We start from the raw sequence: 22002 nt of genomic DNA, 5'->3' as shown, positions 1-22002 counted from the left end.
GTTTCCCCACTCCTCTGCATGCAGCTGCTAGTCTGTGTAGACCAAATTGAGCTTGATGGCCAATGGCTGACTGAGGCTGCATTTTCATGGTTGATTTTTATTTCATTTATTTCATCGGAGCTGGAATACAGAGTATGCTTAGTGCTTGTTTTCATATTTGCTTCCAGAAAAAAAAATCTGTCTGCAAATATTGGAAAGAGCGCTAAACATGTGCTATATTCCTCTATAGTTCCATGCAAGGGAGGCATGCAAGGTTGCTTCTACCCAGAAATTTGTCATATTGATGCCAACAGAATTAAAGCATTATTGGGTCTAATATAGGAAGCTCCCTTCCAAGGAGTCAGACCATTGGGCCATCTAGCTCTCTGTTCTCTGCACTGACTGTCAATGGTTCTCCAGGACTTAGGGCAGGGTTTGCTCCAATTCTACATGGAGATGCTAAGGATTGAACCTGGGACCTTGTGCATGCAAAGCATATGCTCTAACACTGAGCTATGACCATTCCCTTTATATCATGCACTGTAAAACACATATGTGTATATATACATATCCCTTCCATGAATGTACACAAGTACATGCCTATGAATGGTATAATAAAAGCAGTTTCGTAAAACTAAGACACCAAGAAACACCATGTGATTCTTTGCTATTTCCCAGGGTTTTGTCTGTTTTATAATACCATTTTAAAGGTTTTTATGTTGTACTTTAGATATTTTAAACTATTAAGCAGTTTAGAACTGCTTGTAGGTTAAGTACGCAAGCAAATAATCACCAATGATTGGTGATTACAAATTCCAGGAGAGTAGTTCTGCTGCATTTTATTTATTTGCATGCAAGCAAGCAAGCAATTAAAAAAAAATGCAACACAACTGCTCTCCTGGAATTTGTAAACAGCACCAAGTAACAATTTGTCCACTGTAAATGAGTGTTTGGAAAATTGATTGTGACTATGAGAAATAAGCAACCAAACAAACTGGGAAGGCAGTAGAAGCTTGGACTGGAAGCTGGAAAACTCTGCTTTATTCATCTTATGTCTGATCCAGGAATTATTCATCCCTCGCCCTATTCCAAAGGGGGCGGAACCTCACATTCCTGTGAAGAGTCAAGAGCATAGCAAGGGACAGATTGGGTTGCAGATTTGGTTTTCACAGCTCCTATCCCCAGGGAGCTCTTTCAACACAGATTTGTCTTCCGACAATCCAGTGTGCCTGCAAGGGAAATACGGGTGAACTCTCACTCCATGCACAGCTCCAGACATATCTCTTATGCTTTGCCATTCTCCAATCGAAGATGTCAGTATGGAGAGCGCGTGCGTGCGAGTGCACACACACACACACACACACAAAACTCAGGCTCCTGTAACTGTGCACTGCAGGGGAAGTGAAAATCAGCTCTTTTTAATTCAGTCTTCCTGCTGCAGAGTCCCTATCACTCTTAGATAATTTGTTAGTTAGTGGGTCGGAGTATTTTTTCATTTATTGTTTGCTAATGTTGTTTCTTATTATTGTTATGGGGCGGGGACTGGTGTTTTGCTTGTTTTTTGTCTCCCCCCCCCCCACCATGCTGTATGGAATTTTTATGCATTATTCGAATCTTCCTCCACATTCAAATCGTATATATATTTTCAGTGTAGGCCTCTAGGAGACTTTCTGGGTGACAAGCAACTATTATTATTATTTTTTGAATGCTCCTTCTCTTAGTAATATAGAATTACCATGATGTAACAGCTGATTAATCCTCCTCTTCTTTGCACCTTCAGCAAGTCTTCAAAGAGTTTCGCCTGCTCGATGATATCATGGCTGTAGTGGCCATCAATCATGTCAATGGATTCTGCAACTGCTCCTGTGAAGTCAACGATGGCCTCTGCAGTGTTGCCACCATCCAGGGCTTCATAAGACCCGGCCATCCTAGTGGTAACACAATGCACATTGAGGACACACCCAGATATATGAAGGTTTCCCTGCTCCCAATGGGCTGTCTCCCCTCCTCCTCCCCTCTAGAGGCATCGTGCTTACCTAGGTTTCATTTCCTTTGGAAGGAGATCACTAGACACTTGTTGGTATTTTGTAATATTTGGGTTTATTTAAAAATGCATGGGTTGTGCAAAGGTGAAGCAGGCACAGCTTAAATACTCCAACCTATGGAGAAATCCACTACCCCACATCAGATCTCCAGAGAAAGGCAGCCAGAACCCCAAAATGATGTAAATTGGTCAAGCTCAATTTTCTGCTTTGCCATCTCGCTACCTGGTCTTAGCCCCCCACAAAAACTGCTGTTTCCTATCATTCCTTTACCCAGAGACCTAGATCTCACCATCCTTAGCTCAGAATGGGAGAACGAAAGGCATGCACCTTTTAGTCATGTCCTCCTAGCCATTTCCTGCAACTACCCACTCTCCTGCAGGCAAGCCCCATTAAATTTGAACTAGAGTAGAGTTGTGCTGTCAAGGGAGAGCTATGCATTGCCTACATGTCTAGACGAGGCTTCTTTTCATCCAGAACTTGCCGGAACTCAGGTCTGACATCTCTCACGTGGGCACTATTGCCATTATAAGAGAACAAGGGTTCATGGTGAGTTCTGGCACCTCGTTTTCTAGAAAAATAGCACTGGGTATGGATACCTTGCCAACTTTATCTGGACAGTTGAGGGAGTCCCTTATAGTACTTCTGACTCCATGAAATCTCTCGTAGGAAACCATCCCAATCTGACCATGCTGCGTTCTTACATGGCTGTGTATTCTATGTAAGGCATGAGGTATGAAGGGGCCCCAAGATCATCATGGGCAGAAATACCCCATGGATATACAATCTGTTAAGACCACTTGGTTTTGGTAAGATCGTAACATTTTGTAACAACATTACAAGGCAGTTTCTGTTTTGTTGAACGAACAGAAATTGCGCCCAGCCAAAGCAACCACATACTTTGCGTAGGCCTTCTCCAGAAGGGCACTCCAGAATTCATTGCAGTCGTTAGAATGGCAGTAGATCAGCTCATTGCGTACAGTTGGCAATCGGTCATCTATGACCACATCAATCCATTCTCCAAAACACCAGAAGCAGAAGTGAAATATCCCCACATTTTGATCTGGCTTATCTGAAACCCAGTCCTGTTCCTCAACATCTGGAACCACCTAAAGTGTCCAAAGAAACAGAGAGTTACTCCAAGCATTGAGGCAGGAAACATTTCTTGATTAACTGATAAAATGGATCCATTAAAAAAATAATCAGACCCCCCCTCCCAAAACATGGATTTGTAAAAATTAATTTGTAATTGGGGAGGGGAAGAATTCCATGACAAGGAAACAATTTAAATTCCTTCTTAGTTAAGATCATTCTTGTTGTTGTTCAGTCGTTCCCGACTCTTCGTGACCCCATGGACCAGAGCACGCCAGGCACGCCTATCCTTCACTGCCTCTCGCAGTTTGGCCAAACTCATGCCAGTCGCTTCGAGAACACTGTCCAACCATCTCATCCTCTGTCGTCCCCTTCTCCCCAATTGAGGGGCTATAAGATCATTCTTATAGCCCCTCAATTGCACAAGAAGCTAAGAGAAGGTGAGCAAGCCCTCCCAAGCTCTCTGTGAATCAACTCACACATAATATGACTTTTATGTAAAATGCAGACCTGGGTGATTCTTCTGTGGCAATTCAAGGACTTGAGGAAATCACACCCACCCCTCAGAGACACCTCTCACCCTACTCAGAAGCCCCGTTCCCCACCAGCTCCTTCCAGCACAACCCCTCCCTTGCCTATGTATACCTTAAACCTGAGGTGATTTGGGATGGGGCATGGTGAGTGTTGATTCCTGAGGGTCAGATAGAGTGGCCTGTTTTACTAGGATCACCAAACAGAGCGAGAAGCAAGAGTAGCTCAGTCAATGGACTGTAACTCCCATCAGCCCCAACCAACACAACCAATGGCCGGGAATGATGGGCATTAAAAGCCAGGAACAGAAGGGAAGGCCAAAGGCTGGGCACATCTGCACTAAGAATTAAGGAACAGGGTGCCTCTGTGCACAAGCTTTGCCCAGGAATTCAGGATCAGTGCCTGAACTAAATTCACATGTCCTTTCATACAAATATCCACTTTTGGCCCTCGCCCTCTAGTGCTCTTTTTCAGTGACCTTATTCCTAGAAGAAAGGCTACTAGCTTTTCCTTACCAATCTCCTGGAAATCACCCAGAGATTTTTCCAGCAGACCCTGATCTTCCTGCTCACCACTCTTTCCCTACCTGTAACTAAGTATGTGAAGCCTGAAATAACCTCCATAGATATGCTCTTGCCTCCACTCTGCCCCCTGCCATATTTCTAAAAATTGGAGCTCTGCACCTTCAACAGGGACAGAATGTAGAAGAACAGACATAGTTTTCGTGGGTTAAACAAGGCAAGATGCTGGAGATCCATAGATAGATAGATAGATAGATAGATAGATAGATAGATAGATAGATAACCTATATTTCTATTAGTTTCAAAAGAGGATACAAGGTAGAAGGGATTGGTTTGGAACTACAGAGCTGAGAGAAGAGGTTAAGCCTTTCCTCCCACACCTTCTTCCTGATACGAATCACCTCTCCTCAGCTCTTACTTGCCCTGTTAGGGAAATGGATGGTTTTACAGAATTATTCATTCAGAGTAAATTGGTTAGCCAAAGGATGAAGAACTTTTTTTTTCAGATCAAGGGCTGCTTTGCATTCTTGGCAACCTTCCAGGGGCCACAGCCATAACTGGGCAGAGCGACAAAAGCAATTTTTGCCTTTGCATGGCAGGGTAGTTTCTGCACACACTCACATATTCCTCTCTATCCTCTATCCAGGAAAGTAGGAAACACAATCAGAGTTCCATCCAATCAAAAATACTCAATCGGTGGATGAAGCAAAGTCTGTGAGGACTGTGCGCTTGGGGAGAGTTCTGAAGGGAAGAGAGAGACCTGGAGGGCTGCATTTGACCCTGCCCCTCACATCCAGATGTGCTCATTAAAAACTCACTCATGAAAAGAAACATCAGTTGTTTCTCTTCCAAGATCAAAAGGACTTGGGATGCTCAACCACATGTGATTTATCTTTATTACTGTCTAAAAGCAAAAGTCTTCCCAGAGTAGCCGGCTTTAGCGTCCTTGACACCCATCGCTTTAGAGCCCTGGGAATCCTCGTCTGCTGCTCAGTAGCACAGTACCTTTTGCCAGAGGTTCTGCCGAAGGGCCAGGCAGGAGCAGGCAGCCACAAACCAGCAGTTTCCCAGCTTCCCTTGGTGCAAGTCGTGGGAACTGATTCCATTGACAACCAAGTGAGGATCTTCAGAGAGTTCCTTTAAAGGCAAAACACACACAAGCAAATTGGTATCGCAGCTTTACAAAAGAGGGAAATGGCTCCCGGGTTTCAAACGTTTGACCTGCTTGAAACTTTGCTGAAATATTTGGGGTCATCCACATTTCCGTTTTGTGCTGTGATTTCTAGGCATGAGTCTCACGAGGTTTTTTGTCCGTCCTGCCGCTTTCCCTAGGAAAACCCGCTGTTTACTGCTGAACCAAAACGAACATCAATTGGGTTTTCTGCAGGTTGACATTTGTTCCGATTCAGCAGTAGACAGTGGGTTTTCCCAGGGAAAGAGACAGGGCAAAAGAAAAAGCTGGAAAATAGTCTTGAACAAGTTGCTAGTGTAAATGAGCATGTGAATGATTCAGCATTAGGTCTCTGGCCGAATGGCTAAAAGAGAAAAAGATTATGTTTTATTTAGTTATTGACCAGTGTAAAGTTTTGTAAATAATAAAGACTGAGAAACAGAACCAAATGTTGTCTATTCCAGTAATGGGAATTTCACTAAGAGATAGCTGGAATGCTAGTGCTGCTGCTATAAAGAAGTAAAAGACGCAGGAAAACTTTTGTGTAAAAGGAACTCTGCTGCAGAAAGAAACGAAAACCCAAGAGTAGATGCTCACGCACCAACAAAGCCCTTAGTTAAAAAGGAAGAAAGCTTTAGTCAAAGATGGTGCAGAACTACAGAATGAATTAAGTGACCCATTTTTGTTTCCACCCACCAGTAGGAAACAAGAGACAATAGCTTCTATGGTGGCAACTCCCCAAATTCAGGCAATGGGAGAAGATACAGGTTAACACGCTCATGGATCTCATGCATGGAGTGCCCTCCCCATTCACTTCAGTGGAGGAGAAAATTCCTGGTGTGCAATGCGCAGATTGAACAGCCCCCTACATCGAAGTGAACATGGACATCATTTGTGCAGGAGCAGTGTGAGCACTGGAGAGCAGGGATGCACATGATGTTTGCAAAAAGCAATCTCAAAAACAATCTTTTAAAAAACATTTAGCAGCAGACTTTATGAGCACACAATTTTGTGCAAGAATTTTTGCACACTGTAGCAGGGTAACCCCTGTAGTGCCCCATAAATTTAGAAAGTGGGGAGACTGGGTTCAAAAGCTTGGAGAAACTCCCAAGTTATAGGAGCCTGTTGCTTTATGAAACACTGGGAAACATGGGAATGCAGAACGAGGCAACTGTGGCCTCAAGGGACCACAGAATCAAAACCCATTTTATACACGTTTACTCAGAAGTACATTTCAATGTGTTCAGTGGTGTTTGCATCCAAAAATAGAAGCCTGCTGTGAGGCAAAGGCAAGGCTGTGAGGTAGCTCAAAGGGCAGGAGTCGTTCCTGTATGTCCTGGGGGCAAATTATTCACATTTGCAGATTACAATTTTTCAGCGGGAATCATAAAGATTGACAGCAGCACCCTGTAGATATTCCAAGCTGTGGAACATGCCATACTAGAATAATGACCTGAGTGTTGTCACAGAACAACGTGAACACAGACTAAGCTAAGTGTATCTGAAGAAGTGTGCATGCACACGAAAGCTCATACCAAGAACAAACTTAGTTGGTCTCTAAGGTGCTACTGGATACCAAGAACAAACTTAGTTGGTCTCTAAGGTGCTACTGGAAGGAATTTTTTATTTTATTTTGTTTAAGCTAAGAAAAGCATTGAGTCATGGATCTTCTCCAACCATGTGAAGCAATGTGAGTGAAGGAGTCTGGTGGACCTTGCTTGGCAAAGCATTCTTGAGGTAGGTGCCTCAACAGAAAAGACACTGTACCTGTTTGACACCAGTATTGTTCTCCTAAAGGTCAGGGAATCTTTGAATTGGGGTATAGATATTAAGGTTGTGTATACATTACCATTTAATCTGGCTCCAGTGCACTCCTACCACTGGTGTTTGAAGCTGTGAAGACATCACGCTTGCTACAACCCACATCAATCTTGCAGTTTCTTGAGAAATGCTGCTGTTTGGTGAGTCCCATCCCCAAAACAAACCTACCTTCCATCAGATTTTCCCCCAAACCATCTCCCACTGCTTTGCATTTCAGCCGAGGTGTCTACATATGAGACAGGCATTGTGCATGCACAAATGATAGCACATGTGCATATGAGTGGTGGTGGGGGGGGAACCAAACAGGTAATATGGATCAGGTGAAGACACCCCCCCCCATGGTGTGAACAGCAGTTTGCAAATGTGGCTTGAAACATAATGAGTGAAATGGCCATGCTGTTTTAAGTCGCTAATGTGTTCAAAGCCTTAGGAGTTTAGACACCAAAATATCAACATCCTTTTAATCACTGCGTAGGAAGAAAATATCCCAAATCTACACTGGAAATAGTTCAGAATTCCGAATCTTATCTCTAGCATTGATGCTTTCCAGCTTCCTTTTCTTTTGAAATGTTTTATAACTTTCAATACTGAATGCATTTCAAGAGGAGTGTTGTTGGGTTCATCTTGCTTGTGGCCTTGGTTTTGGAAGCCAAAAGAATAATCATTCAAGCACACTCACATTTGACCAGCACAAAAAGAGACTATATATCGTACTTGCATCCCTTTGCCAGAATTACAATGCAAAGTCATGGTGAGAATACAGCTTGTCTGGGTTCTCTCATCGCTTTGAGCTGCTGAGTCCCAGAGGTCAGCAATGCAGACAGCCTTCCATGTGGATGTGGTTAAGGCTGACTCCAAAACAAATATGAGGATGACACAGAACTTCTTTTGCTGTTCCCTTCCCCTTCCCATTACAGTTGCGTAAGTTTGCATAAACTTACAAGCTAGAAGCAGCCTAAGAATGAATGTTGCTCAACGTATTTACAAGCTTAAAGTGATTTGATTCTATTACACATTCACAGAGTAGCATGGGCAGTGGGAGAATTCTTGGGGGGGGGGAGAAGGATGTCTTTATTAAAGTTGTTGGGAAGTCTTTGACCTGAATTTTAAGCTTTTTTCTCAATGAGCTAAAATTTCAGGGTAAGGAGACAAAACTGCTTGATTTTAAAGCTTTTGTTTCCAGCTCTGTTTCTCAGTATATCGAGCTACACCCTAAGCCTCCAAGCATAGTTTGGTTTTACCCTCTCAGTCATCAGCTCCACCTCGCACATCTAAATCTCAAGAGGACCTGGAAGCCATAGTTTTTATTATACAGTGTGTAACTGTAATTCTAAACAGTCTTACTTTCCTCTACAGCATATGCAGAAGGAATGAATCTTTATTTGCGTCAGTCATCGGCCATAGTAACAAAACAATATGATATACAAAGGGGGGGGGAATAAAAAGTCAATTATATAATTATATATGCGGAAACTGCCTTCTTGACCATTTGACCCACCATTGGCCTCGTCCGCTCAATCCGCCAGACCATGTCTTTGTATGTAGGGGCTAGTTCCTAACTCACTGAGGGTTTGAGACCCATCAACTACCAGCCAGTCAAAGCTGTTTCCCAGGGTGTGGCTGCTGTCACATGCTGGCAGCTTCTAGGAGCGACAGGTGATAGCTGAATGCAGGGTGGGGGCCAAAGGCGGACAAGCTACCCCAGAAGGAGCAATATGTGTCCCCCACCAGGGGTACTACCTCTCCCCCAACACCTCTAATTGTATAAAGAAATGTGTATATTAGGGGAAGTTCAAACTAAAGAAATGTGGAAAGTTGAACTTGAGACTGGGGAAAAAATGAGAAACTGAGAGAAACTGCAATGGATTATTCGCCCCGAGCTATAATCCTTTTCTAAATTCAGATAAGTCTGCTCTTAAGCTCTCTCACTGAGCATTGAAAGTTTAGGCAGGCAAAGAAGCAAGGGGTTGCTAGCCAACCACAGCACATGACAGCAGACAGCAATATCAAAAGCTATAATTGGTGCATATTTTGCAAGCTTCACAACTGACGAGAACAAATTTAAGAGATCCCAGAGATCACTGTGAGGCTTGCTACAGTCATAAAAATGTAGTGCATTGTGTCATAAACCACACATTGTTTAATTTATGGTATTCAAAGCAAAGTTTTACTTTATAATGCCTTAGATCCAAGAACATTTGGGAAAGTTTTGCTCGTTCCCGAGGACCTTCCTATAGCTGTCCTATACCTAATCTTTTTCAGAGGCTCATAGCAGTGTGGTTTGAAGTATTTCATTGCCTCATGCTGTCAGTCTATGCCCAGGGATCTCATGCACGCAACCACAATCGAATTATCAGCACATCAGAAGAGTTTGCTTAGCCCCAGGACATGAAGCTAGTTGTGAATGGAACAGCTGGAGAATCTTGGAAGTTGTACCCCAGAATGAATTGCAACAGTCAAAACCATCAGAGATCAGAACAGAGGGAGTTCCACAACCTTTGGGCTTATTCTTATTGTGAATGGAAAATCACTCCAATATTTAGTGATGATATAATTTATCTGCTGGGATAAAACACAGGTGGTTTTGCTTATGAATGATCTAACTAACGGTAGCTCAGCTATTTCTTCTATGTAAATATGTAAAAATGAAAGAGCTGTGTGCTGCCATAAAACCCCCCTATTAATTCTGGCCTATGTTAACTGGTAATAAATAAGGTGCAGACTCATAACATTGCTTTGTTATATTGTCATCTGGTTTGAAGTTAAGTCAGTTTATTCTGTATTGCCAAACTGAGAGATGTCTGGAAGGATTGTCTTCAGTAGGCTGAAGCCACAAAAATAAGCTTTCTGAACTGATGATTAATGGGATGCTGCACAAGCGGTTCAGCCTCATATCTCCCTGCCTTCCCCCACCCTGGCCTTTTCCTGGGCGATGCTATTACAATTTTTGAGTTGCTTATTTCTTTATCAGTGAAATGCAAACCTTAATGAAGCCAGAACCGCCTCTGGCTTTAATGGGGTCAAGATGTCATTCTCTATCGATTCTATAGCATCAGCAAGTCAGATATTGCAGTATTACATGTGAGGACAATAATTTGTGGTAGATGGTGGATTGGAGCAAAGGAGGGAGACTTGTCAATATATTCAGCTGCCTGTGCCCCTATGTCCCATCAATACCTTCAGGGTTCACCTCCATTGAGTCACAGACAGAGAGGACAAGAGGTTATTCACTCACTGCTTTTATACCCACAGACTTTGAAACACACGCATAGAGATCACCACATGCATTGTGGTGCAGTGACTAGAGTGCTAGGCTAGGAGACCAGGATTCAAATCCCCACTAAACCATAAAACTCACAAGGTAACTTCAGGCCCATCACTGTCTCTTAGTCTGCCCTACCTCCCGGGATTGTTGTGAAGACAGAATGTACCATGTACACCACATTGACTCCTTGGATGAAAGGTGTGATGATACAAAGAAGAAGGAAGAGGAGGAAGAAGAAGAAGAAAAAGAAGAGGCAAACATATACATGCAAGCATGTGTATGTATGAAAGCTCATCCATTTCTGAGTCACACCCACAAAAGTATTTGCTGTACAGACTGCCGTACTGTGAAACCAAGTGTCCCTGCGCCTGTTCAGACACACACCCTTGGGTATGCTCTCATGTTAATAACTACACACACACACACACACACACACACACACACACATATATATATATACACACACACACACATTCACACAAAACACAAGTAATTTACCTTGTTGGTTGTGGTGTTGAAAGTGACAATGACATATGCAATAGTCAGCTGCATGCTGATGATTAGAGGCCGTCGTAAGAATGCCAATTTCATCAACCACCCCATGGCAAAAGAGTTTAGGCACAGGAACAATTTGTGTGTCCGTGCTCTTTGCTGGATCTGACTCCCAATCTTCTCTTCACCAGGTCTTGGGTAAGCTATCAGAGAAGGCTTTAGGAGGGACCCTGCAACTGCAAACTCCTCCCATAGTCAACGATTTCCAAGGCCAGCGAGACTGGCACCTGCAGTGGTTGGGGCCAATCACAGCATTCAGCAGCGAGATAAAATCCCTGCCTTACTTAGAAAATGACACAGGTTGCATCCTTGGCATTTCCAGGTAGGGCTTATAAGTTCCTGTTTATGAAAGCTTGGGCAGCTATTTCCAAGCAATGTTAATAACACTGACCCTGAAAGTGACCTGACCCAATATAATATCGTTTCATATTCACTTTTACCCACCATGTTACTATCCAGTTTCTAACTCCTGCCAATCTATGCACCCCCATCATGTCTGATTCCTTTCTGTATTAAGCAAAAGTCTGTATAAACTAACCAACTGGGGAGCATTTCTGTCCCGCAGAGAATGCTCAGTCCAAACTGACAGCATCTATGGCAAAACATATAACTTATGTACAGTGCATAAGACCACCTTCTGCAATGCAGCAATTAAAATTTACTTTGCTTCAACCTCTTCCCATTGCAGAAGCAGCAATTATTTATCTTATACCACTTTCACCCTCTTAGGTTAACCACTTTTATCTATCCAGGAGAGTCCCAATCTCCCTCTTTTCCCCCCTAGTACCTGTTCTTTTTAAAACAATAAGAAGTCTTATGACACTTTAAAGACTAACCAATTTATTATGCCATAAGCTTTCAGGCACTACAGTTCACTTTTTCAGATGCATAAAAGTGTTGTCCTGAATTGCAGGCATGAGGTTGCATGGGGATTGAAAAAAGACAGCTCCCAAGGAAATGAAAAGAAGAAAGGTGAAGTGATAATTTTGTACTCAACAATGGTAATTCACAAAACAATGCAGGCCTCCAGTCTGCAGGAACCTCACCTGTTCTCCAATGACAAGTGTCATCTCACACATTCTGCTGCATCTACCCATCACTTTCTTTCACAAAAGTCCTATCTTTTGGGGAAATATTTTTTGTGCAAAAGCTCAAAATTCACAAGTATGTGACTGAATCCTACTCAAAAAGCAACCTTCTGGAGACACACTAAGTGTCTAAATAGGGAAAAATTGATCCTTAAAACAACATTCCTTCAGTTTCACTTGCCAGAGGGCATCTCAAAATTTCCTGAAAATATAGAAAGGAAAAGAGTTGTTTCCCACCCCCTCTTAATTAGCATTTTCAGCATAGCCAGTAGAGTCACAGCTCATTAGGCAGAACTCTGCATAAGCGTTAATATCACTACGCAGATTTACTCTATACAGCAGCACAAGTCTGCAGGGGTAGCCTGGTGATGAATATGAACTCTTCTGCATTTTTGCAGACACTTGCAAATGTCAATGTTTTTAATGTGGGGTTGGGAATGGATGAACAAATTTAATGTTCAGAAACAAGCTGAAATATACTTGACTGGAAGGTTGATAGCATGGTGAGGCTTCATGTTCTCATGGCCTGAGCTCCAACAGGAAGAACGATATGCTGGCAGTCTCCTGCTGCTTTCTACCTAGGACAACCAGTCTCTAAGCAAAATAATGAATGCAAACAAATCTAATGTTAGAAATATGGCAATAATAAGAAATCAGTGAGGATATCTCAGTCTCTCAGGACATTTTACTGCTGACCTGAATGTTCCACATGAACAGTCTATGGAACCCAACCTTCTGCTGAATACCACTCTGCAGTAAATACATTCCAGAGGGTAAAAGCAATGTGAAACTGCAGCATTAAAATTTATTTATTTTAAATTTAATTCTTTATTAACATAAAATTAAAAAATGCCAAAGAAAACCCCCACCATTATCAAAATTGCAGAACTGTAGTACAGAGGTTATATTTTTCAACTAAATAGAAAGAAGATAATATAGAAAAATAAAAGCATCGTGAAAGCCAAATTTTGCAGTTTGGTTGCGGGAAGACAGTTTTGTTTATCTAAAATTGACACGTAAGAAATGAAATCCCACCCAACGGTGCAGAAATGGTTCCAGCTACCATGTGAGCTATTTTCTAAGCAATAGGCAGATAATATTGTGAATTAGAATTTATCACAGCATTTTATTTTATTGCAGTTTTGAACTGATAGCTTTTACCAGCCATGATGTCTTTTAGAGGAAAGATAGGATAAAACACTAAATAGATAAACAAACAAACAGAATGAATCTAGGGTTGGTGTGTTATCATGAAAAGATGATTTGAGCATATTACATCAATCCTGACCTGACTGCACTGCCTACCAATTAGTTTCTGGGCCCAATTCAAAGTGCTGCTTTTGGCCTATGTTAGGTACTTGGCCAAACTGCGAGAGGCAGTGAAGGATAGGCGTGCCTGGCGTACTCTGGTCCATGGGGTCACGAAGAGTCGGACACGACTGAACGACTGAACAACAACAACAGGTACTCAGCTAGGATAAGAGGCAGAGTCAGCGTTGGTTCCAAATGTCCTTTATTATTAACAACGGAACTAGAACTCAAGAACAACCCATGCTGCGTGTGAGCCTGCCCGAGCCAGACTGACTCGCTCCCGACTAAAACTGTGTTCAGAGAAAAGAGTCCTTAGTTAGCTTGTTTCTGATAGGAGTGTTCGCCCTCCTAGCTCTTCTGTAATTGGCTAGGTCGCACAAGGAGGCGGACCCTGTAAGGTGGTTGAACAGCTCCTATTGGTTCCCATACATAACAGCCTATAAAGCCTTAAATGGCTCAGGACGCAATACCTCAAGGACCGCTTCTACCTATTTGAACCAACCTAGACCCTGCAATCATAAGATGAAGCTCTTCTTTATGTGCCCTCTTCACGAGAGATTCAGAAGGTTGCAACATGAGAATGGGCCTTTTCTGTGGTAGCTCCCTGTTTGTAGAATGCCCTCCCCAGGAAGGCTCACCTGGTGCCTTCATTAGCCTATACATCTTTGGGTGCCAGGCAAAAATATTTCTCTCCTCCCAGGCATTTGTCTAGTTAAAAAAAATACATGGCCTTTTAAATTGTGTATGTGTCTGTGGTGGTACTGTTTTTATTTGTTAGTGTTATGAATTTTTGTGTTTTTATATTGTAAACTGCCCTGTAATCTTCGGATGAAGGGCAGTTTAGAAACTTAATAAAGAATAATATTAATAATGTCTTACTGTCTGCTGCTGTGAATGGTGCCTGCTTTACATTTAGCCATCTGCTTTTCTGCTGCCCTTTCCTATTATGGGATAATTAATGTAACTTTAGCCTTTTGTGAGCTGCTCCTGGAATCTGTTGAAGGGCAGGTCATAAACCAAATCAGTCAATATTAGTCCAAATGTGAGGCAAAATCCGGTATATTAGAAATTAGGCCTAGGTTTACCTCAAACCAAGACTATGATAGAAACAAGAGCCCTCTTCAAGTGTTAATGTTTGAAGAGGCAACATAGGCAGAAAAGGGTTATGTGGTCGTACAAATTCCCTGGACCCCTTTCAGGATACCCATGGAGGCCCCTTACATGGTCAACAGCTGCCTGAAGGAGAAACGGTGTAGCAGACAGGAGTGGCTCTCCATTTGTGGAATGCTCTTCCCAGGAAGGTTCGGCTGGCACCATTATGCACCTTTACACACCAGGCAAAAACATTCCTCTTCAACCAGGTGCTTGGTTAATTGGCATTTGATGCCCTCTCAAATGTGTTGTGGAAAGGGGAGGAATTATTGGGTTGTCTTGTTTTTATCAAGTATTTTAAGTTGTGAATCCACCCTGAGATCTACGGGTATAGGCAGTGCTGTTTTCCTAGAAAAAGAGGTGCTGGAACTCACCATGAATGCCTCCCTTGTTCTCTTAGAATGGTAATGGCACCTACCTGAATGGTGCCGGAATTGAGGTCCGGTAAGCTCTGGCTGAAGGGGGGGGGAAAAGTGCCCTGGGAAGTATGCAAATCACATAAATAAAACAATGCAATGATAAATAAATAACAAAATAATAATAACAGTTTTCATGATTGAGTGCTTAGATAGGGTGCAGGACCTCCTGAGGTTGGGCAAAATGTTGGGCAAGGCCTTAATTATTTTGTGAGATTTAGCCAAGATAGGCAGGTTTTGCCTATTGCTTAAAAACAAAACAAAAAAACAAAAGGGGGGAGTAGATGTTGCTCGACATTTTAACATGATTGGTGGCCTAATTCAAAAATAAATAGCAATTATTCTCTATTGGAGATAAGGGCTGAAAGTACACTGGACTCAGATCTTGGCAGGGTTTGGTGGCTACAGCAGAAATGATTAAGTAAGATGCCAGAAAGAATTAAGTAAGCAAAGGAAAATGTGTGTTTTTGTTTGGCTATTTGGGTGGGACCCTGTGTACATGTCATGGAACTGGCTATTCAAACTCTATCTAGCCACTGGATTCGATTCAAGAGGAACAGACTCAGACAAAGAATGCAAAGTCCAAGACAAAACAAAGCAAATATATTCTTTAGAGTAACAACAGCTTCCAACTTCTAATAATATATTCCTATACATATAAAGGGACGTGGGTGGCGCTGTTGTCTAAACCACAGAGCCTAGGGCTTGCCGATCGGAAGGTCCGCGGTTCGAATCCCCGTGACGGGGTGAGCTCCCGTTGCTGAGTCCCAGCTCCTGCCCACCTAGCAGTTCGAAAGCACGTCAAAGTGCAAGTAGATAAATAGGAACCACTCCAGCGGGAAGGTAAACGGCGTTTCCGTGCGCTGCTCTGGTTTCGCCAGAAGCGGCTTAGTCATGCTGGCCACATGACCCGGAAAAACTGTCTGCGGACAAACATTGGCTCCCTCGGCTAGTAAAGCGAGATGAGCGTCGCAACCCCAGAGTCGTTCACAACTGGACTTAACTGTCAGGGGTCCTTTACCTTTTTAGACATATAAATGTGTATGGCTTTCATCACACAGCCTCCTTGGGAGGATCTGTAGTGTTGTTGTTGTTGTTGTTCAGTCGTTCAGTCGTGTCCGACTCTTCGTGACCCCATGGACCAGAGCACGCCAGGCACGCCTGATCTGTAGTACTAAATCATAATCCTGGATTCGCATGAAGTCAGGGTTGGGCAGGGATAAAAGAGAAGGCAGGTTGTACAACTTCACTGGCTATGGCATGGGAGCTAAAAGGGCAGAAGACTGAGAGTGGAAATCTGTGGGAGTGGTCTGAATAGATTGGGAAGTGTTATTGTTGCTGCTGCTTTTGTTTTAACAAAGAGAAATAGCAAATATGGGTAAAACACAGAAGGCAAGCTAATACAAGAGAGCCTGCCCCAGCTCCCTTCTTGCTGTACTGAACCTTTGTCACTTTCCCCCTCAGTGTCTCCCGATTCGCTTGCTCTCCTCAAACTTCTGTGATTACAGTGGTACTTCCAGTTGCGCATGGGATCCGTTCCGGAGCTCCGGTCAGATCCCGAGTAATTCACAACCGGAGGTGCTTGTTCTGCGCATGCTTCTGTGCATGCACGTGGTGTGTAGAGCACTTCTGCGCATGTAGCGAAACTCGGTAAAATTGCCGCGTGCGTAACCCGAAGGATATGTAACCAGAGTTGTGCGTATCCAGAGGTACCACTGTATTTCCAACTGCTATTTCTCTGTCAGTACTTCTCTGCTGCTGACCACAGCTGAGCTTGAATAGAAGGATGTGAATGAAGCCAGAAGAGCAGGGACATACCTGGCATTCACAGGAGCCTTAAATTCAGAGTTCAGTGACCTTTTCAACTCTGAGGGCCACACTCGCATCTGGGCAACCTTCTGAGGGCCAAATGCCAGCAGTGAGTGAGGCCGGAGGCAAAACTGGGCAAAACAACAAATGTGAATTTTACCTTTATACAGCACATGCTCACACAAAAACACTCGCACAGCTCTCTAGCCTTCATCCAAGCAGCTCAAGAGCCATGATCAGGACCAGTGAGGTGTACAGCCTGGAGAGGGGAATGTTCTGAGGGCTAGGCTTGCAGGTTCCTCCCCCTTGCTTAAGTCATTTTATTTATTTCCCACAAAATGCAGATTCATTTTGGGGGGGGGGCATACAATTTTGCACTCTTTGCTTTAAATGATCTTGAGACTACTAAGGTTAAGGTTGTGTTTGGTAGGAGGTAAGGCTGTGATTGCTTTGTTACACACCCACACCCATACACATACACACCCACACCCATGTATATATATATATATATTTATACATACATACACACACGCACACACGCACACACACACACAGCTGGCAATTTGACTACATTACAGCTGCATATTTGTGGCATGCTGCTGCCAATGAAGATGCGGTTGCTATGGCAACGTGTCTTAACAGCTTGCTTTTGTATGCCATATGCATCTCTGCAAGATAAGCCAACCTTCCTGGTTTATTTTTAAGCCACTACAGCTGGGGATGCATTTAACACCTTCCTGTCTAGGGACAGCCTATCCAAGTCTAAGAGCAACCTGAAATATCTGTTTCAGCATAGCAGCAATATAGAGCTAAGGATCAATGAAGATGGGTGGTTATGGGGAAGAAGAAAACAAGATTGTTGTATGATGACAGAGAAGGACTCTTCCACATCAGATTGTACCATTAAAAGTCTTTTTTTTATAGGATTTTATAGAAATGTGTCACATGCTCTGTGAGAGGCTACTAATACTACTAATTTTCTAATAATAATTTATAACTATTTATTTGGGTGATGGCATTTGAAAATCAGACATTAACTCTGAAGATATGGGAGAAGTTTTAGAGCAGAACGGGGTTATTTTATGTACAGTGGTACCTCGGTTTAAGAACATTCCGTTTTAAGAATGATTTGGTTTACAAACTCCACAAAACTGGAAATAGTGTCTTGGTTTGATAACTTTACCTTGGTCTAAGAACGGAATCCAAATGGTGGAAGGGCACCGACAGCAGGAGGCCTCATTAGGGAAAGCGTGCCTTGGTTTAAGAAAAGTTTTGGTTTAAGAACGGACTTCTGGAACAGATGAAGTTGTTAAACCGAGGTACCACTGTATTAGCAATTGATGTCGCCGCTGCAAGTCGATGCCAACTGAGGTATGTGTGTCTATTTTGGGGTTGTTTAATAATAATAATAATAATAATAATAATAATAATAATTTATTACTTATACTCGCCCATCTGGCACTCTGGGCGGCTTGCAACAGGATTTTAAAAAACACAATAAAAGATCAAACATTAAAAACTTCCCTAAATATGATTTTAAAGATATGAATGGCAGAAGGTTTTAGATAGATATCTTCCATTTATAAAACTACCGGTATTTAGCAATTCAATAACTGAGAGCCATTACTACTCCAGCACTCGAAAGGCATTCCAAATTGGAACATACCCATGTTCAAAAAGATGTTTCCAGAATTCAGTGGCTGGAACAACATGACAATATTTGATTCATAATTTGTAAAATGCTGTTTCCATTCTCCCAGATTGCAGGTTCACATTAACAAAATAATAATAATAATAATCTACCAAGTATACCCCAGTGATGAAAGGAAACTGGCCTGAGATTCAGATTAATAAAATTCCTGAATTCTCTCCAATGCCTCAACAGAGGCTTGCCCTTCGTTTACAAACAGGTACTCTGTTCAAGTTTCTTCAAGCTCCCTGACACATGAACACTTTGCTTCTTCATTCTAAAACATGTTCACTTCCTTGAGTAGTGAGAAGACTTGGTCAAACCCTACAGAATTTAGCTTCCTCTGTGTGAGAGGAGCACTGGAATATAGTTTATGTATACAGTGATGTTACACCCCACCCCAATCTCTGAGCAGTGATAGATTCCCAGGGTTCCAGGCATCCTTGGAATGAGGGGCAACAGGAACTATGGTGTCTTTAGGACATATGGTTTATATATGCATATACACAACCTGAGCCTAACAGCATTAACACCCTAACAGATCTTGCTTCCCCATTAGGTTTCCAGGGGAGCCCCAAACACGTCTCTGACTCCTCTCACTCAGCTCACAGACACTACTTTCTGCCTATTGTCCTTCTAAGTACCAGCCAGGTGAGGGGGTTGGAAGATCCACCCATTAGCCAGGAGGGCACCATCACTTGGTTGTAGCTCTGGCAACCCAACTCATCCTTTTGGGATGCTGATAAGAACACTTAAGTGGCCAGCTACAGGTTATCTCACAAAGGAACTTGTCTGATTAGTTCAACAATAGAATCCTCCCTTAGACTTTAACTCTTACTGGGTACAGGACCCCAAGAACTGGAAGGGACTCAGATTGACCCCCTAAACCTGCAACAATAAATATGCAAGCAGAGCACAGTGGAAGCAAACAACCTCCAACAGTAGACAGCAGAACTGCAGGTTCTGCAAGATTCCCACCCCATTAAAAGCAACAGAATGGGTCCCCAAGTCCCTCTACTCCAAGCTGCTTCTACTCCAGGCAAACTCACAGCTCAAAACATTGCCATTCTCTGCCTGAATTTCTCTGCCTCCCAATTCAAACTTTGCATGTTTTCATTCAAGAGTAGTAGAACACAAAGCAGAACAACAGCATGGAAAATAAAGGAGTGGAAATCTTGGGGTGGGGAAACTGCTTGCCCTGGTTTCCTAGTTCCCATTCTCAAGATAGCTTTAACAATCATACTGTTTTGACCAAACGCCATAACAAAACTAAATGAGAATATAAACAACTCAGCACGCAACTAAAATCCTAACACAGTAAACATCTAAACAAAATACAGATGATGATGATATCAAGAGAGATCCTTCTGCATTTTAATAAAATAAAGACACCCTTTGAGCAACCCCCCCCCCCATTTAAAGATTTGTCTCTATCTAATCACAGCAAAGAAAAAAGAGTCTCTCAGTAGCCATCTCAGAACCTCACTTGAAAGGCAGCCCTCCATCTTTCTTTCTTTCCTTCCTTCCTTTCTTCCTTCCTTTCTTTCTTTCTTTCTTTCTTTCTTTCTTTCTGGTCTTGGGACTCTCTGCACACACTCCTGTTCACTAGCCCTGCTTCAGATCTTCCTCAAGTGTGTTTGCCTGGCTAGAATTTCTCCTTGAACTGTGATAGTGATGCTTCTTGCTTACCTGGATGGAGATGTATGTGTTTGTGTGTAGGGGGAAGTGGGCCAGACTGGTGCAGAAAAAATCATTCTCATATTTTATGTACCAAAATGAGTCAAATAATTTAAAAAATGCTTTATGCACGGCATAACTAATCAATATTATAATAGCAATCAAAAGAACCATTAAAGTTAGAAGATAATGAGAATATAATGACTTGAGTAAAAAATGGATTTTGTATCATTCTGCCCCACCCACGGGGCACTTTGATACAGTGAATAGGGCACTTTGATACAAAACGTAAATTGTATGAGAATGGTAATTATTTACAAAAATTTAATGGGGGAAAAACAAAAACAAAAACAATTTTATTATGAGAGATTATAATCAGCCTTACAATTTGTTATTTAAAATCTAAATTACATATCAAAACTAACAGTGTTTCACACATATAGACTTTATGGCAGGTTTTCTTAACAAAACATCAAAACTTATATTAATCTTTCCTCAAACACATATCCATTAAAAAAAAACTTTGGAAAAACTTTAAAAAGTGTAAGAACTCACGTTAGGTAGTCAAAAAATAGTAATTTCAACAAAATGCTTATAAAAAAATAAGATAATTACTTAACGTTTAGCTTCTATTGCACATTATATCCACTGATGAAAAAGTATAAGAGATGATGTCCGAGATGTGCCCTTTGAGAAATTTGGTTTTGGCAACTGCAAAACAACATCCTTGAAATCAATGCTTGCCTCATCTTCTACAAAGGGGAAGACAAACATACAAGATCCTGGTTTTTTTCTTGAGATATGACACTTGATAATCGGTCATATTATACTTAGAAATGACTCTGGCTACGTAGTAAACAACAGGTTTTTTTCTTTTCAAAATTCTTGAGTAGGCAATCAGTTTCGAGATTTCATGTAAACTTGTATATTGGGTCACTATTGTATTACACTAGCAGGGCACTTTTATACGTATCAATGTTGTTTAAGCAAGTTATGTAAATTTCACATGCAATATTATTTTAGAACTTTTTTTTAAGCGCTGGTTTTAGTTATATGCATTTTTTTAAAGTGACCTCGTATTTAACATCTGATCATACCAGTAATTATAGTATATTTTATGCAAGCCACTTACAAGTAAGTAGCATGTTAATTCTATTAAATAAATATAATTAAATAACTGTCAAACTAGAGCTGAGCCAAAATGGCAACAGTGGCAGAATGGAAATAGGACGGAGTGTGACAAATACAGATCAGAATTGGAATCAATGTAATTTTACATCCAAGTTTAAATACGGTTTTGGTCCGTGATAAAAGAGAGTTGTGCAATCCCTGATATTGTCTTGACAACCAGATTGGCTTAACAAACCAATACATTATTAACATCAGCAACATCACTACAGCTTGGACTCAGAAGTATATAGATACTTCCAAAATATGCAAAAACCTTCACCTACCACAGATGTACAGTAACCAATTTATAAGACAATCAATATTACCAATAATTGGCTATCTTGTGGCTTGTTACAACTCAGAATCATAAATGCAAACAAAAGTGACTAAAGCAAACAACTTTGGGAGCGACAAGAGCAGTAAAACTTTAAATATAAAACAAGTAAGATGTTTCGCTTTAGGCTCTCACCTAGTCAATTCTAAATTGCACTCAGTGCACTCAGAGAAGCCCACCTACAGCACCCCACTGCCGCCCACTTGCCTCTTAATAACCCCACCCCACCCCCACCCCCAGATAATACCACCCACTTTGGGAACCACTGTAACTTCAACCCTCTCCTGGGAATGGGCAGGAAATTTAGCAGGGTCCATCTTACCACTCTTGCATTTATACACATGGTTAAACTGCAAAAATGTACATATGAGTTGCAGGTGA

The 22002-nt window shown here is 41.9% G+C and overlaps 1 protein-coding gene across 2 annotated transcripts in view; it reads right to left on the bottom strand.

Moving 5' to 3' along the window:
• Positions 1–22002, bottom strand: part of CAPN6 (calpain 6) — a 56158-nt gene that overhangs the window by 21646 nt on the left and 12510 nt on the right. For both annotated transcript variants that reach the window (XM_033137805.1, XM_033137804.1), the window contains exons 4-6: positions 5171–5302; positions 2922–3130; positions 1715–1907 (exon numbers count right to left, since the gene is read on the bottom strand). In XM_033137805.1, the coding sequence (XP_032993696.1) occupies positions 1715–1907; positions 2922–3130; positions 5171–5302 (534 nt within the window). The remainder of the gene's footprint in view (positions 1–1714; positions 1908–2921; positions 3131–5170; positions 5303–22002) is intronic.

The sequence above is a fragment of the Lacerta agilis genome, chromosome Z (genome assembly GCF_009819535.1).
Source record: "Lacerta agilis isolate rLacAgi1 chromosome Z, rLacAgi1.pri, whole genome shotgun sequence".
In the NCBI taxonomy this organism is placed as follows: Eukaryota; Metazoa; Chordata; class Lepidosauria; order Squamata; family Lacertidae; genus Lacerta; species Lacerta agilis.
The sequence above is the reverse complement of the archived record's forward strand: the minus strand, read 5'-3'. Positions and strand labels throughout refer to the sequence as shown.